The 16,995-nt window shown below is 30.4% G+C and overlaps 1 protein-coding gene across 9 annotated transcripts in view; it reads left to right on the top strand.

The window, feature by feature from the left end:
• The first annotated feature begins 277 nt into the window (after nt 1–277).
• The window catches only part of LOC108549506 (arf-GAP with SH3 domain, ANK repeat and PH domain-containing protein 1), a 67,056-nt gene continuing 50,338 nt past the window's right edge, over nt 278–16,995 (top strand). For 5 of the 9 annotated variants that reach the window (XM_017902915.1, XM_017902940.1, XM_017902932.1 and 2 more), the window contains exon 1: nt 13,257–13,477. In XM_017902915.1, coding sequence (XP_017758404.1) covers nt 13,384–13,477 — 94 coding nt within the window. In that variant the 5' untranslated portion in view covers nt 13,257–13,383. Of the gene's footprint in view, nt 966–13,256; nt 13,478–16,995 lie in introns of those variants that run through there. The other 4 variants (XM_017902924.1, XM_017902948.1, XM_017902978.1 and 1 more) reach the window with 2 other exon arrangements.

Here is a 16,995-nt window from a genome sequence, read left to right on the forward strand (position 1 = left end):
TATCAAAATTAGTTCAAAATAGTTGACTATATAATAATGTTAACACATAATTATATTATGTTATATACTTAATACAACACATCTTTGTTATATCTATAAATAATAAATGTAAGTTTAAAGTAAATTGAATTAATTTGACGAAGATTGTAATAAAGCCATCAGATGGCAGCACTATGAAAACTAGACGTGAACGGCTCTCTTTCTAACTATAAATTTAATGGTGAAGGTATGGGCGTATGCAGCGCCGCCTCAGTAAAACTTTGACCGTGGACGAAAACGTTTCGGCACCGATCAGGCTGATTTTAGATTGAGTGGCGAGTAGGTGTAAAGAGATTTTTCTGGGACGCAGCCGCGTACGCGCGTAAAAGTGTGTATGCAGCGTGAGTCGCGCGAAAAGAGAAAAGGTGCGAAATATGTTTCCTCGCGGTCAGTGCGGGAAACTCAGAGCAACCAAAATGTTAAAGAAATAATCGTGTCGCGCAAGTGTCTCTCGCTGGTAGAGAAGACAGACCGTGTGCTTAAAGTTTCTTTCTCTCTCTTCCTCTTTCCAACCCCCTTCCCTCTCCTTCTTCTCTTTGTGTCCTTCTCCCCTCCCGCCGGCGCTCCTCTCTGGGTCCGTTCGTCGCACCGGGACGACGTTTACCGTGCGTCACGGGAAACGGCATTGGGAGGAGACAGAAGGTGACAGCCCTCCCGCGGAATTTATGGTGCGCACGGGAGAAACGGTGAAGTGAGTGGTGTTAGAGTGAAGTGAGTGTAACGGCACCAAGTGCTAGACCGGTGAAAAATTTAGGGGGCTCCCCATCATTCCGGCCAATATAGGTGGAAAGAGGGAAAAAATGCCGGGCCTAATCGCCGTAAGCGAGTTCGTCGAGGAGACGAGGGAGGATTATAATTCGCCTACTACGTCCACCTTCGTCTCGCGAATGCCACAATGCAGACAGACAATTACATCCCTCGAAGAGGTAATGCATTTACATGTTTCTTGAATCAAACATTTTCTCGTTCATCACTTTGCATCTTTGTAATGTAAGCTTACCGAGATTTTGATCAGTGGTCGAGCGCGTGTTCCAGTGCGTGGGCGTTTCACAATTGCTTCATGGGTATGTCTTACCTATGATATCTACGAACACGATTGGTGTAACGATTTTTTGATGCAACACGCATTGCATTAACCTCTTACGAACGTCTTCGATAGTACACGCAACTTTTACCATGCTCCCTGGTCAGCATCTCTGTCAGTTTCCACGTATCGATGATGTAAATATTGCTTGTGGTTGATTTACGATTTCCACTTCGGGTAACATATCAAGGCATGCCGTCATTGCTGTATTTCGTCTGCGTAAGGCTAGGGGAAAATAGTAATTTACAAGGAATTTTTAATCGCGCACGCATGGGATAGTTCGAATTGTCGGGAATGTTTATGCATTTCCTCATCCGACACGTACATAGTCTAGCGATCGATGATAGGCTATTTTCACGGTATTACATGTATCTTTAACCTAGCGTTATGACGGATTTTGAATCAGATTAATTAACGGGATAATAAAGGCGCGCTACCAATTGTAAAATAGAAATATCTCGAAAGAATTCATCGCACGCGATTCACATGGATGCGAATAATCAATCCTTTGTAATAACAAATCGTAACATGCCAACATAATTATCTGTAAAGAATGCTATTGCATGAGGCTTTCGTAATTTAACAGCCACCGTAATTCTTGCTGGTTGCACTGCTTAGCAGAAGTACTACGTGCATCGGCTCGAGCTGGGACCCGTTTCTAAGTTATCCGAGATCGTGAAAATTTTCACCGATGGCTGCTCGAATCGAAGCGCCCATATAGTCTCACGCACAGACGTTATCGACGAACCATATTCTTTCAACTGACGTCCATGTTTGTTTACTTCCGAGCTTCACCGCGTATTAAAAATTATACCATAAAATATCATAAATTATCATATAAATATTCTCCGATCATATTTATTCAATTATTTAACCGTTTATATAAAATAATTTATATAAGTAATAAATAAAATAAAATTACTTATATAAAATAATTAGTTATATGAAATAATTCCATAATATAATTATAAAATAATAAAATTATTTAACTATAATTTAATTATAAAATCGTTTTATAATTAAATAACCATAATGAAAATTTGTATTGTCTCTTATATTGTTTAGAGTGTTTAGAATATTTTTACAAATTTCATAGAAACTATTACACTATAGTATAATTTTGTCAGCAATGGAAACTGGGTCGTTGAGTGTAGTTGCATTGTATTTAGATTAGTGTATATGGGGTTTAATTACAATCAATAAGCATTGATAAGGTGAATGTTATCATTGCAACACCTCTCTTTTACATATTATCGAAACGTGGGCGTATTTTGTAATACATGTAGATAGGAAACTTGGCGCGGAAAGTGTGCCGCGCGGTCGGAAGTGGAATTTATGCATGGAATTACTAAACTGAAGTTTCTTTTCACAAAAGAACACTGGTTGAGCTGCCGTTGATTTTAAAGTCGATAGCGTGGAATGCTCGTTCGATAAACTATTTAACGGAAATTATAATGATGCATTATGTAAAATAATACAATTACATATTTATGTAATGCAGCTCCGAGCCCAATTAAAATTAATTTCTTTAAATATATATTTAAATCGGAGAACAATGAATCGGGAGGTTATAAATAAATTATTTCACATGTATATGCATATACAGGGTGTCCTTAGAGAACAAGGCCTCTCTAAGATAGAGGTAGGACTGTAATATTAAGAATTTGTATTTCATCGAGTAAATATTATTTAAGAATTTGATATATGCATTAATATTGTGCATATAAATATTAATTGTTTATAATAAATTTTTATTTTGAGGTAGATAAAATTATACTTGCTTTTATTTTTATCTGAAATGAATAAATTGATTTATATAAAAGCAGTAATATTACAATAAATAAATAAAATAAATTTTTAGTGATGTAAATATAAAAATATGCAATTTTTACTTAATGTTGGTTTACACAGACAGAATGGAAAATCAAGAGGAATCTTGGACTACCGTCACCGCTATAAATAAAAGTAGTAATACAGATATATTACAATCAATATGTCTCTTACTAATAACATTATAAAAATTTGTTAAATTAACTATCTAATTAAATATACATACTCTGTGTTCGTAAGAAACATTTATTTATATAGGATTATTTAAACAATCAATATTAATTAATAATTATTTTAATTATTTAAATATCTTAAATCACAGAATTTATTAATATTACCCATTAATTATTTAAATTAATAATTATTATAATAATTTATTAATACACCTCACATTTAACTTCTCATTTGAGAAAAATATTTTAATTACTAATATATATATATATATATATATCAAACAATTTTTTAAATATTAAATTTAAATTTAAAAAATTTTTTAAAACCCAGATAACATTGATAAATGTATTTGAGAGGTTACATTGAATGGTAAAATTTTCCTTTGTGGAATTAAGAGACGAAGAGGAATGGTCAAGTACAGACGCCTTTCACTCTTGTATTTTTTACTAAAATCGTACAGAGTATGTATGGAGTCATTGAACCCATCTCATACTGTCCAATCATTTAAGAAACCCGAATGACTTTGATACTAAACCTAAGTAAACCAAACTAGAAGTTCATCAACACTATACCCTAAAAAATAGCAGAACGAAAAATTAATAAAAATTACTTTTTTGTAATTTAAATATTTATTAATATTAAACTTATCGACGTAAGTCGTTCATATTTTTAAGTTGTTTTCAAAGCAATTTCCAATGAGATTAAAAATGGGATGAAATGGGGTTAATTATATTAATTAGATCGGAGATTAATTAAATTTCCCGCTAAGATGGTTCACATCCACATTATTTGTATTTCCCCATTTCCTCCTGTAATTTCCCCAAGGATCGTTTTCCAATTTAATTTTCGAAATAGAAATAGATTTAATTTTGTTTCTACATTGTAATTTAATTTTCAAAAATTTCGAAAATTTAAGAAATTATATATGTAATAAAATGGGACACCCGGTATATTTTTCTGAACAGCAACGACTTTTATAGCCTTGTAAATATTACACGACACATGATGCAGAAAAAATTGTTAGTTTTGATAACGTGGGCCTTATGCGAACCACGTGGCGTGAATGAGGAGCCATAAAAATCTGCAGAAGCGTGGAACTGGTCATCTTTTTTTGGGAACACCTTGTATATACGTTTTATTTGAGTCAAGAATAACGAATTAATTTTATGACACGATTTATTTATGGAACATAGCAATAATGCTGATAGAATAAGTATTCCCCATAATGACAACAATGGAGGCAAGAACGGTGCTTGAAGTAATTAGGGGATCGCTTATTTGAATGACTTTATCGCTCCTATGTAATATCGTAAAAGCTTCGATGTCCCAAATACGTCTTTCCTGAAGAAAAATACAACCGTACATTGCTCAGAGATATATGTCACCCATAAGGTAATTTTGAAAAAATTGTTTAATAAACTTCTACATTAACACCCTAATTTTATGTATAATAATTGCTTCCTGCTTGTAGGAGAAGCTCCTGTGAAGGTTCCTTATTTTTCTTTGGATATATGAAAGAAGCATCATTTCATTATAATAAATAAAAATTTTGGTTTTCTTTTTCAATTTTATGGTAATAAAAGAATATTGAAATTTTGAAGTGGTGGGAGTAACAGAATATTATTGGTTTGCAGGGAAGTATTAAAGAGTGTTAAGACTACCCTACAACGTGTGAGACCTATGTGAGATGAAGGATTTGAGAAATATGAAAGAAGTTCCTACATATTCTATTTAACATCATATACAGTGGCTTTCTGTCATTTGGTATTTGATTACCGTCACAGGAGATGCCCAAAGTGGCTACCTAGCATTTGAAGCCTTGCCTATGGACGCCTTGTCATTGATCTGGTTACTCTTTCGATACTTGCCAGTGTTGCACGTAGCCGTTGAACACCTTGTTCAATTCTGTACTGCAGTACTTCAACGACTTCAATAGACGTTGCGTATACAACGGATTTCAAGTGTCCCTCGAGCAAAAATTCAATTAATCTGAATCCGAGGAATGAGCAAGTTGTGCAGCAGTCTCCACAACTAGTCCATTTATTTAACAATTTCTTTTCATTTTTGGCAAATTTAACAAGTGAACATGAGAAGGATTGTATGCATTAGCCAGTTGCAGTATATGAGAAACTTTATGTTTTACATTGTTTTAGATGATTTGACAATATTTTTATTTTACAATATTATATTAATATTTTTATTTTATAATATTATAAATATACAATAATATATTATATATTTTGAAATGACATCTGAACAGAATTGTAAAGATTGACACACTCAGCTCTTTAAATAAACTGTATAATACACTTTGATCTTCTTCTGTTGTTGATTATTAAAAACTGAGCTAATTAATTAAAAGCTAATTATTTAAAGAGTTGAGTGTGCCAATTTTTGAACAGTTCTGTTCAGATGTCATTTCAAAATATCAAAATAAAAATATTGTATACAATCTTTCTCATCTTCACTTGTTACATTTTAACAAAAAGCTGTATAATATACTTTAATTTTCTTCTCTTGTTAACTAGTAACAGTGTATTATACAGTTTATTTAAAGAGCTGAGTGTGTCAATTTTTACAGTTCTGTTTAGATGTCAGTAGTTTCTTTCAGTAGCTTACTTCCTTCATCATTCTTTTGTCTCGTTTTTCTCACTGTACTTGGGTCATTTATTGCATTTACATATCCCATAAATAGAAACAGAGTAACAGTAAACAATAATGCTAGCTGCTCTTTGACATATTGAGCCTAATTTAGGAAACCAGTTAGGTAACATACATACTACATCATGTACTAGCAGTGCTTGAATCTAAATGGACTGTAATGGTACTTCCATCCTTATTTACTAATATTGGTTTTGATGCATTCATCCTTTTCATGGAAAAAATTTTAATTTTTTAACTGGCGAATAATCTGAGGAATAGTTGACTAAATTTTTCAACAACTTTTTAAGTAATACTAAAGAATAGCAGAAGAATTATCAGATCAATGACAAAACATTTATAGACATGGCTTGAAATTCAAGGTAGGTAGTCCTTTTGAGGATTTCCTTGTGAACATAATCGAATATCAAATGGAAAAACGCAGAATATTATTATATTTTGGAAAGAAATTCAAATAAAACATATGTAGTATTTTATTTGAATTTTTATAAATTGTTTTCAAATGTTAAATTATTTCCTGAGGTAGGTCTCAGATGTTACTATAAATATAAGGATAGAGATTAAATCTTTAATTTGATTTGTATTTGAATCAGTTCATCTATAAAAATACAGATTTATAAATATTTTAGATCTTGGGAGATTAAATCAAAGTTGTATGACTACAATATTGCTATCATGACGATAAATGATGTACTCACGACGTTCGCTTATTGTAGTCGATGAATCAAGAATGACACAGTGCTATTTAGTGTAATCTGAAAGTCACGAATGCTTTTACTAAATCTCTTTATTTCCTTATCTTCTATAGAAATGTTACTTGAATATACCTAGAAAATATGACGAAGCAGTATCGAGTTAACTTTCGTTTGAATTTTCACTTAGTGAATTTTTAAAATAAAATTAATTAATGATATGTGAAATATATAAGTAACGAAGTTATTAATTTCTTTTTAATACAAGTTCTGAATTTTTATTTATATTTATAATGAATTTTTAACATGTTAGTATTAACATATATTAACATGTATAAATTAATAATTGAAAGAAATAATTATCGTTTTCTTTTTTGACTATTAAACTTATTCAGAATGTATTAAAATATTTAAAAAAGTATCATTTCTATTTTATCCATACTTTACAAATTGAAAAACCTGAAAATTTGTAAATAACAAGACAGTTTCATATTTATTGTTAAAGATACGTATATAATACTTAACAATTTTAATATATTAATATATTAACATAATTTTAATATATATATTTAATATATTAATATTACTATAACTTATCTGAATAGTTCAGATAACAGTTTAAATATTCAAAACAGTTCTATGATTAAAAATGAATGAAACGTGTAAGCTTCTCTTCAATAATATGCAATGCTAATAATTTAACAATAATTGAAAAAAGTATCATAAATTATAAAATATATTAGTCTAAATATATTAAAAATAGTAATTTTATAAATTACACTCCGAATATAACAATTATTTATTTATATTTATTATTATGTACAATATTTATTGTTTCATATTCAATATAAATAAATATTGAATCTATATTTAATATAAATAAATATTGAATCTATATTTAATATAAGTAAAAATTAAACTTACATTCTAGTCTCAAACGTATATTCTTCCAGTTGTTTCAAAACAACATAACCGTACAAAAATAAGTGCAATTTTCTCGAATACTGAAAATTGGTTTTCCACTGCTCAGCTGTGAAGCGTCGAGGTAAAATCTTCTAGAATCTACCGCGTGTGTTACTTTTGCTTCGGTCGAAAGTCGATACCGGCAGCACCTGCTGATACTGCAGATACTGCTGCAAGTTACTTTTACGGTGCAATTCGACTTGGTGCTTTCTTGCAAATTATACTCAACCACTTCCGTCTGCTTTGATGCGCCACCAGCTTCCGGGTCACTTCGTTCTCTCCTGCTAGTCTTTAACGACTCGAAGGACTTCCCTTACACCGCGCGCACCCAGCGAAGTGGCTATATTTTTTGAATAATTCTTTTTAGCACGAAACTGAAAAGTCGTCGCTAAACGTGAAAGAACTTTTTGGGACTCAACACAATACAAATATGTTTTATTTTCATACGTCAAGATACAAGGAAATATGAGATATTTATGTTGGAATATGCATGGTGGTTACTTTTTCACAATTTTTGAATTTAAATTGGGAGATAAATGCAGCTAAAGGAGAACATTTTTTTTTTGGAAGAGGTGTGTTATTTTTCTATCCAAATATTGAATTAAATTATTTTTATTCCTAAGTCAAAATTTAGCGAAGTGTATTTTAATATTTTTTTGTATATAATATAGGTATATATAATTAAATTTTTTAATTAGTAAAATTATTAAATTAAGTTAACTCACATTACATACGATTTAAAAAATTTTTTTTTTTTTTGAATTTAAGTTGGCACGATGTAATTCAAAGCAAAAATGATTTTTGGAATTAAAGTTAAAATATTTGATTTTCTGAAGTATGAATATTTAAAGATTTCCTAATTTCTAGATATAAAATGTATTATAACACTATATCTGAAATCTAAAATCTAATTTAAAAAAGCATAATCTCTGAAATGAAAAAGAATATTAAAAAAAAAATGTAATACTCTCGAATATGTAAATATTTAACTATTCTAATAGTGTAAAGTAGAATAGAATAATTTAAATATTCTAAATATTAAAAAGAAAACTATTCAGAAATATGAGATACTAATTTTTTTTATTATTCAATTTCATTCGTTAAATTTCACTGCTGGAGTTGCAAAAAAAAATATTTAATTTCAATGTCGAATGTCAATACCTTAAGTAGAAGTTCAATTTAATTAAACCTCTAAATCAAGCAACACCAGTACGCCAATAAGGAGTCTTCATCGTTAAGCAAACATTAAATGGTCACCTTCAACGTATGCGTATATTATGCCTGTCTACCATAAAAAACGACAATAAGAGAGATGATCTCACTGCGTAGTCTGTTGATACGAATCTTTTCCTTTTAACCATTTTCGTCAAAGAGACATTACAGAAGGTGGAAGTAACCTGAATGAAAGTTCAATTTAGATGGTTAACGCAACAAAAAGTAATTGCATACTACAATTATATTTTTTATCTTCCTTACACTGCAAGATAAACGTTAAAAATATAATATTGTTAAGAATATTGAATTTTGATTAATATTGCAATATTTATTTGCAAATAGACCATTATTATTAAACAGTAAAAAAGTATATATGTTACGTATATAAATTATTGATATACAATAGATGGAGTTATTAAATTTCTGGAGTGCTAACATAACCTAAAATATGTATATAATTTTAGAAATAATTTTTTTGTGCATGCTTATAAATATTTTATCTCAGTCTCTTTCTATAAACCAGTTTTTATTCTTTGCAATAAATAGGGGTTAGTTTAGGTTAGCTTATAAATTGGGAATAGTGATAGACTAATTACAGGCAAAAGTATACTGAAAGAGAAGAGACAGAGAGGAGTTCTATTTTAGAAATCCTAAAACAAGCAGAATTTTTATCAAGGTTACAAACTCGCATGATAGTACTTATAGAAATAAATTTTTCCTGGAAGCACTCGTTTAGCTTCCAAAAACGTGAATACAAATTTTGCTATTTATATTGCTGGAGAAATAACATTATTGTGTAAACAACCTAACCTAACCCCAAGGTGAGGTAAACTATTCCAGTTAATTAACCCAAAAGGCAAAAATTTACAATGATATCGATATTTTTCAATTAAAATTAAAAATGTTTTTTTTTTTGTTATCTCAAAAAGCTTCTAAACCTTCTAACCTAACCTAACCTAATCCAATAATTATCCATTAAAAAATGTAACAACCATTTCCACTTTCTCTACGAACCATAAGTTTGTTCCACTTAAATGGTGTCTTAAATAACCAAGTTTTATTTAAACAAAAATAAAAAAAAATGGTTGAAACTACTTAAGCCAAACCCCATTAATTAAGGAGATACAGTGACGCCCCTATAGTAAACGCATGCCGAGACGCGTCACGACAACTAACAGGGGAGGTAGATGTTCCGAGAATTGCTCGTGTTATTTTATTTTTGCTTCGTTTGCTGCTTAGTGAGAATGAGAACTAATAAGCTAGAAGGGAATAAAGAGAAAGATTCGACTCGATGTGTCATGTGATCGGGCCAGCATCGAAGTTCCAGGAAATGGTGGTGCGATTTTGCGTCCTTTACCCAGGCAGAATGCGTCTATTATCGAAGTACCACTGAACTCCAGTTTTAACCAATTGAACTCGATTTGTTTTTGATATTATTACATAACAAGTAGAAGTGAACTTTAACTCGTAAAATTAAAATTAAACGTACAATTTATTGTGCTTCTACAAATGAAATCATCGACCATTACAATCAGTTATCGATCGTTATAGGAAAATATTCGACGCCATATAAATCGCGTAGAAAATATTTCTTATGTCATTATAATTAGAGGAAATTTTTAAATGGGGCACCCTGTATGTATATTCTTCTCTATAATAATTTTTATTTATAATTTAAATTTTATTTTATTTTTTATAATTAAAAAGTTTTTACTTTTTAGGTTCTCCTGCAAAAAAGTTACAGAGAAATCGAGCAAAATGAGCGCTCCTAAATTAACGACTTTCTAACATAACCTATACGTCTATGACACGTGTGCTTTCACGGCTACCGAAAGGTTAAACGAGTAATTTTTAAAAATAGTAAAACAGTAAAATAAAAAAGCAGGAAGAGTTAGAACAGTATAAAAAAAACAAATGTTTTAGAAAAAAAAAAAAAATATAGAGAACGTGACAGGGAGACGATACAAGGGTACATCTCCCCTCGCTGTTAGTTTCAGATAATAGCCGTAAAATACAGTGTTCGTCAATTATTTATCCACTTGCGTACCATCAATCGGAAGTGCCATTTTCTTATCGCCTGCTATGTGACAAGGAGAATCAATTAGCGCTGCATTCAGGCATGGGTCTTCACGACTACCCATACCGCGTCCTTGCGCCGCGCAACTAATGCCATCTACCCTCCAACCTGTAACTACTAGGAGCAAAAATAATCCTGGATAAATAATGATTTTGATCAATTCATACGTTCGACGCAGGCTTGTTATTCGATCTCTTTTACCTATATAGGTTAACATTACTCATCCAGGAGAACGTTGAATGTAGGAACAGTGAAAATCATCACTGAAAATAAGTGAGATGAATCAATAATAGACAAGCATTGGTGATATAAGATGCTCTTAACGTACACATTCGATGAGTCACTGTTTGACGAAAAGAATACGAATGAAAATTGACCTAGCTGCGACGAAACACGGTTCATCGAAATAAGGTTAGGGTACGGACAAATCAGTGACATCGAATGCCAAGACAGAGCGATACCAAACTGTCTACAGCCCTGTATTCGAGACTTACTAAGTGTGATTATTTATTTTATACCTGTATTATTAATAATAATTTATTACTGGGGTTTCACGTGCCTCTTATGTACCAATTTAATCTCCCTATGAGTAACCAACGTATTCATGTTGACGGATACTCAAAGAGTTGTTTGGATCTGTCAAATATTTTTTTTACTCTCATATATAAAAATTCTTAGTTTTTTATAATACATATATTGGGTGTCTCAAAATTCACGCAAATAATTTTGATAGAAAACACAGGTTTTTAATTAAAAATTATAATTTTTGCTCAACAATTGACGCATTATTCTTTTATGTATCGCTGCATTTTTAACAACCCTGAACTATCAACTGTCACGCTGTCCTTTTTCCTTCGTTGGCAACACTTTGCCGAATAAATAACGCAAAATTCGAATCTTGTGTGAATTTTGATATGTACATTAAATATTGTTTTTAATCATTTGTCCTTTATCTGATCAACCTGTTGTCTTTATAGGTTATGTCTTGCGTAGATTTCAGTAATTAAATGTCGATTGTGGAATATTCAAATGGTGTTCGCAAATATTTGAATATTTTTATATACAATTGTCTGTTTGATGATGTCTCTATGCATCGATACATTCCATGTATCATTTTATGAGTAATAAGGAGGCAACTCAGAGTTGGATAGAGTTCTAATCTGAGCATGCAGGCTACCTTGATAGCTGAGAGGTTGGCCTGGTGTGATGGACAGGTCAACATAGGATCTAGGCCCAAGAGGAAGCGGCCCTTGTACTCATGACTCGCTCGTGCGCCGTGTCAAGGATTTATTGTACATCTATCGCTATCGAGGGTGCAGATGTGCCAGGTCTCAGCTGTTCACGTGAATAGCGATAGGCGCGTATAAACGCATAAGCCAGGATCGCTTTTGTGAAGGCATATTTACAATGAACGCTCTAACAATGAAGAAATCGAATTTGGAAGATTCGATTCTTTAGAAGATTTAGAAAGAATTGTATGGAACTATCAAATGTGTCACGTTACACAATATTATCATCAGTTGAAGAAATTTTTAAAAATATAGAGGTTGGATATCTATATAAGCATATATTCCAAGACAAATTGACTGTTGAGTGAAAGAAATAGAAATTAGTGATTTCCTTTATTGTAGTAAATTAATGTACTAATAATCTGAATTAAGTACTATAAGAAAATATACTATAAAAAAAAGTAAATCAATAATGGGAATTCTTAATTCTAGTGAATTAATAAATACTATTCTCCATTTTGTAGGTTGTAAACTTGAGAAAAACAAAATTATAGTAAATTAACAAACACTATTCTGTACTCCATTCTGTTACTCCATTTTGTATCATATAAATTTGATAAAAAATATTCCTACTACTAAATTCTCCAATATTTAAAATGAAAATATAATTTATATAACTATTTCACAAATAATGTTACAAAGTAATACGTATAATGTAAATAACTAATACAGAAATAGTAATAATATAATATCAATAACAACAATAATATATGATACACATTCTGTATATAGTAGAAATATAATAGTAATAACATAACAATAATATACAACAAAAATATATACATTATAATGACATAATAGTAATGACACAACAGTAACATATAGTACCAATATTTTTGTTCCAATATAACATCTATATACTTTTATATCACAACCACTGTGACGGCAATAAACACGATAACGCAAGAAAGAAAGATGTAAGGAGAAAGTAACACGCGTCAAATCAAATTTAATTCCACTCACCGTAACTACAGCGGGTCGCTATACACATGACCACTGCACGAGACCACGGCCGGCCGTGGTAGCGAAAGAGTCAAACAGTGCTCAGGCACGGTGGACTCGCCTAACCCAGTATCATCTTCGTTTACTCTTGACCCTGAGTGGGCTGTAAGTCACCCACTTTCCCGCTTTAGCGACGCAACTTACGACACTGGTGCGCGCGCGATCAAAATTTACGTTCTCGCGCGGCTATTTTCGACGCGACCGCAGTTTATTCTCGTTAGCGTCGAGCGACGGAAGGAACACGGCCGGGCCGATATCTTCTGTCTCCGTTTCTCCCGATTCTGCCATTCCACGATCCGCCGTTCCGCCCGGGCAGACCACTGTTTCGCGTTTTTCTCTACGCCATCTCGTAACCCTATGCCGCGAAGCACAGCCGTCCGTGACGAAAAGTTAACCGCGATGACTTTCTTCGCTGAAACGGTGAAACGTTCCCTCGGCTTCCGCCACCCAGGTAAAAGGCAGATTCGATCATGATTGCCAGGGAATTGCATCTTGCTTGGAGAGTGAAAACAGTTTTAAAGGTTATGGAATTCGAGTGTCGTAAAGAAGAGCTTATTTTCGAAACGTCGTATCGTATTCACAATTCACTTCACAATTATTTAAGGTGTTTCAGATTCTTTTTGAGTATGATTGGAACGTGCATTTTGCATTCCTTTATATTGAGATATTGGAGATATTGGATTTGTTATTCTGTAGTAAGTAATAGGGAGATTGTATCGTAATTGGTTGTATAAAGTTTACCTTGTAGGTTATATATTTCTCGTATGCAAGTACGTGTAAGAGTTTCAAGGGTTTTATAGAAAGTCAGAACGTTTGTTTTCTATTTTGTGTAAGAGAACCAGGAATATTGATGAATGGCTGTATAAAGGTTTGTTGGCAGGTTATGTATTTTCGTATAAAGGATAGTTTAAAACTTTTTAAAGGTTTTTAAGAGGCTTACCTATTTGTTACTTATTTCTTTGTTAGCGAACTGGAGGCGGCCATGTGAGGTTATGTTTGCATAAATTCTTCGATTGAAAATAATATTTATTAACGACATAATTTATCAAATTAAATATAAAATCATAAAATATGATCATTTATATTTGTAGCAAACAATTATATATTTTTAGGTTAAAAACGATTTTTTTATTGCAGGTTCATTATTAAATTCTTTTTTTATTTAAAATATTTTTGAAGATATAGTTATCACGAATTACTGTCTTATGTAAGTATGGATTTTTTATTTCTTGTAAGAAGAAAAGGAACAGAAGAGAACATGCTTCTAGACATCCGTTAGGTCGTGGAGAACCAATTGTCCAACTTCTTAGTATTCTTTGTGGCTCGTAGGTGACGAGAACTGTTGTATAATGTATATCTAATTTATATGCAACACCACGACAGTACACTTTAACGTGTATTAGACACAATTGAAGAGTCTTTAGCTGATGGTTATTGATAAATCTTTTCGGTCGATTTTTAGTCGATTTCCATCCGATAAATTTTCATACCTAAATTCTCAAATCTGTTGTAAACTCTATGTCTACTTATCATAGCTTATTCGAAAGCTATATCTGTTAATATCACAAGCAACACCATGCTATTTAAATTTAAATTTATATAAAAAAGCTATTCGAATTTGATTTCCACCATTTGTATTAATGAATAATTTATAACTTATGATTGATGGTGTACAAAATTCTGAAAAATGTTTCTGTTTTAAAATTTAGAATTTTCATATGTAACAAATTAAATATTTATTATAAACATAGATATTAAACGTAGTTTTAGTATAAATGAAGTAAAATATACAAGAAAAACTTTTAGTATTTTTTATTCATAGAGATCTTTCTTTATTTTACATTTGGGATTTCTTATGATTTCAAAGAGCAAGATTCTTTTCTCCTTTTTTTGTAAACTAATTTGGAATGTTGAATGATTGTATAAATTTTTTTTTCTTAATAAAATTGGAATTTTTGGGTGCATTAATTTCTTGTTATAAATTATGCACTTTTGGTATGGAGGCTTTGTGCATGAAAATTTTTATTTATTTACCAGTCATTTATTACGACGTGTAACTTGATAGCTATACAGTTGTATATCTATGTTTTAAAAGTTTCACAATTGTGTTTTAGTGTTACACCGTTAGATTCTCATTAACCAGTTTATTTATAGTAATTAGGAGTTCCTATTTCTCGCATCAGAATGAAAAGCTATAATTATTGTTTGACTTGATTTTAGGTAATTTTACACTATGTTAGTGCTAACTACAACACATTGTTAATCTTATCTACAATTTTAATTTTTTAACCATTTTCTTTTTTTTTATTTTTCAGTGATGTAATTTTGACTTTGGAAGAAATAAGTTAAAATTAGGTCTAGTTACAAATTATTATCATTTTGCTATTAACACTCTATTAGATTGTTTGTGACTAAGACCATTAATAGCCTTTGAGGCGTAAAATACAGAATACAAAATAAAATTAGGTACTCTAAAATTAAATAAGCTAACCCGAGCCATTGTAGTCAGCTGTGACCTAACAATGTCAATCAACCATGTTCCAATGTCTCTTGTAAAGTGAGAAATAGAATGTAAATAAAGTTACGAATTAAAAGTATACAAGTATAAAATTATAATAAATTATTAACTATACTAATCAGTATAGATTGAGTGATTATTAATTAATAATTAATATTATTGCTATTAAACAATCATGTTATATTACTATTAAATAACACTTGTATATATATATTATAATTTTATATATTACTATACTATTTATTACCATTAAATAGTACTTGTATATATTACAATGTTACTAATATTTAACTCATCTATTAACAAAATTGTAAACATAATAATTTATATAACCTATTTTTTTTAACCTGCCGTTACATTTGTATTAAATATAATTTTCAATTATATTTAGCCTTATAATTAAAAATTATATATTAAAGATTACATAAGATATAATCTTTAATTATATTTAAATTTACAAAAGCATACGGCAGATTTATCTAAAATTAATTAGCTTCTTTTTTTAAAATACACATTTTAAAATAATTTTTTTTTTACCTTTTCATTGGAAACCTAATATTCATGAACAGGATAAAATGTAAATTCTTGGACACCTTGATACAGAAATAAATCGACCTATATCACAAAAAAAAGAGAAAAGAATATATTATATGTTACATAATCGAAATCCTCTGTGTTCCACAAAGCAGTTAAATTATGAATTCCAAGATTTAATGTAATCTTGGAAATTAGTGGTGCTCAAAGATTTTCCGTTTGCAGTGTATTGCAAAATTTTTAAAGGAATTTTATTACTTCATATCACGTAGTTGAAATTATACAAGAAAAATACATTGCTGTATTCTAAAATTCGATTTTATCATTTTTATGGATACTAAAATCTATTTAGAAACAATTGCGTAGGAGGAATAAGTTCTTCGAAACTAATTTTCATCAATCAATTTTTAAAAATTAATCCAGCAATTTTTTCAGTGTATTAAATTTCCTATTTAAATATTATCATTAAAATTAAAATAAAACCAAGAATAAATGAATTTTTATCGTGCTTTCTACACCTTCTTTGAGCACGATAAACCGAAAAAACATGTGCTGTGTCTTACACTGATTATGTTATCGACCATTTAAAACGCTTACACGATATCATCCGAATGGCTGATTAACGATAAACGAATGCAAATATCCTTGTTCAGCCTTTCCCATACTGCATTGAGAACATTATTTCTATCATGGGTTTTTTGAAAAAGATAAGACTGGTTTACTTTTTTATCTTCTCAGCAAATCGATAGACCTATTTTAATATTTAACTTAAAATTAATGAAAAAAGTATAACTTTATTATTTACCGACTATAAACAACTATAAACAACTTTTTATAGATTTTCATAACTTTTTTAAACATCTTCTAAAGAAAAATATGAAGATATTTTTGTTTATTTTTTAAATAAATTATATATA

Source organism: Eufriesea mexicana, unplaced genomic scaffold (assembly GCF_001483705.2).
Source record: "Eufriesea mexicana isolate 0111107269 unplaced genomic scaffold, ASM148370v2 scaffold474474812, whole genome shotgun sequence".
In the NCBI taxonomy this organism is placed as follows: Eukaryota; Metazoa; Arthropoda; class Insecta; order Hymenoptera; family Apidae; genus Eufriesea; species Eufriesea mexicana.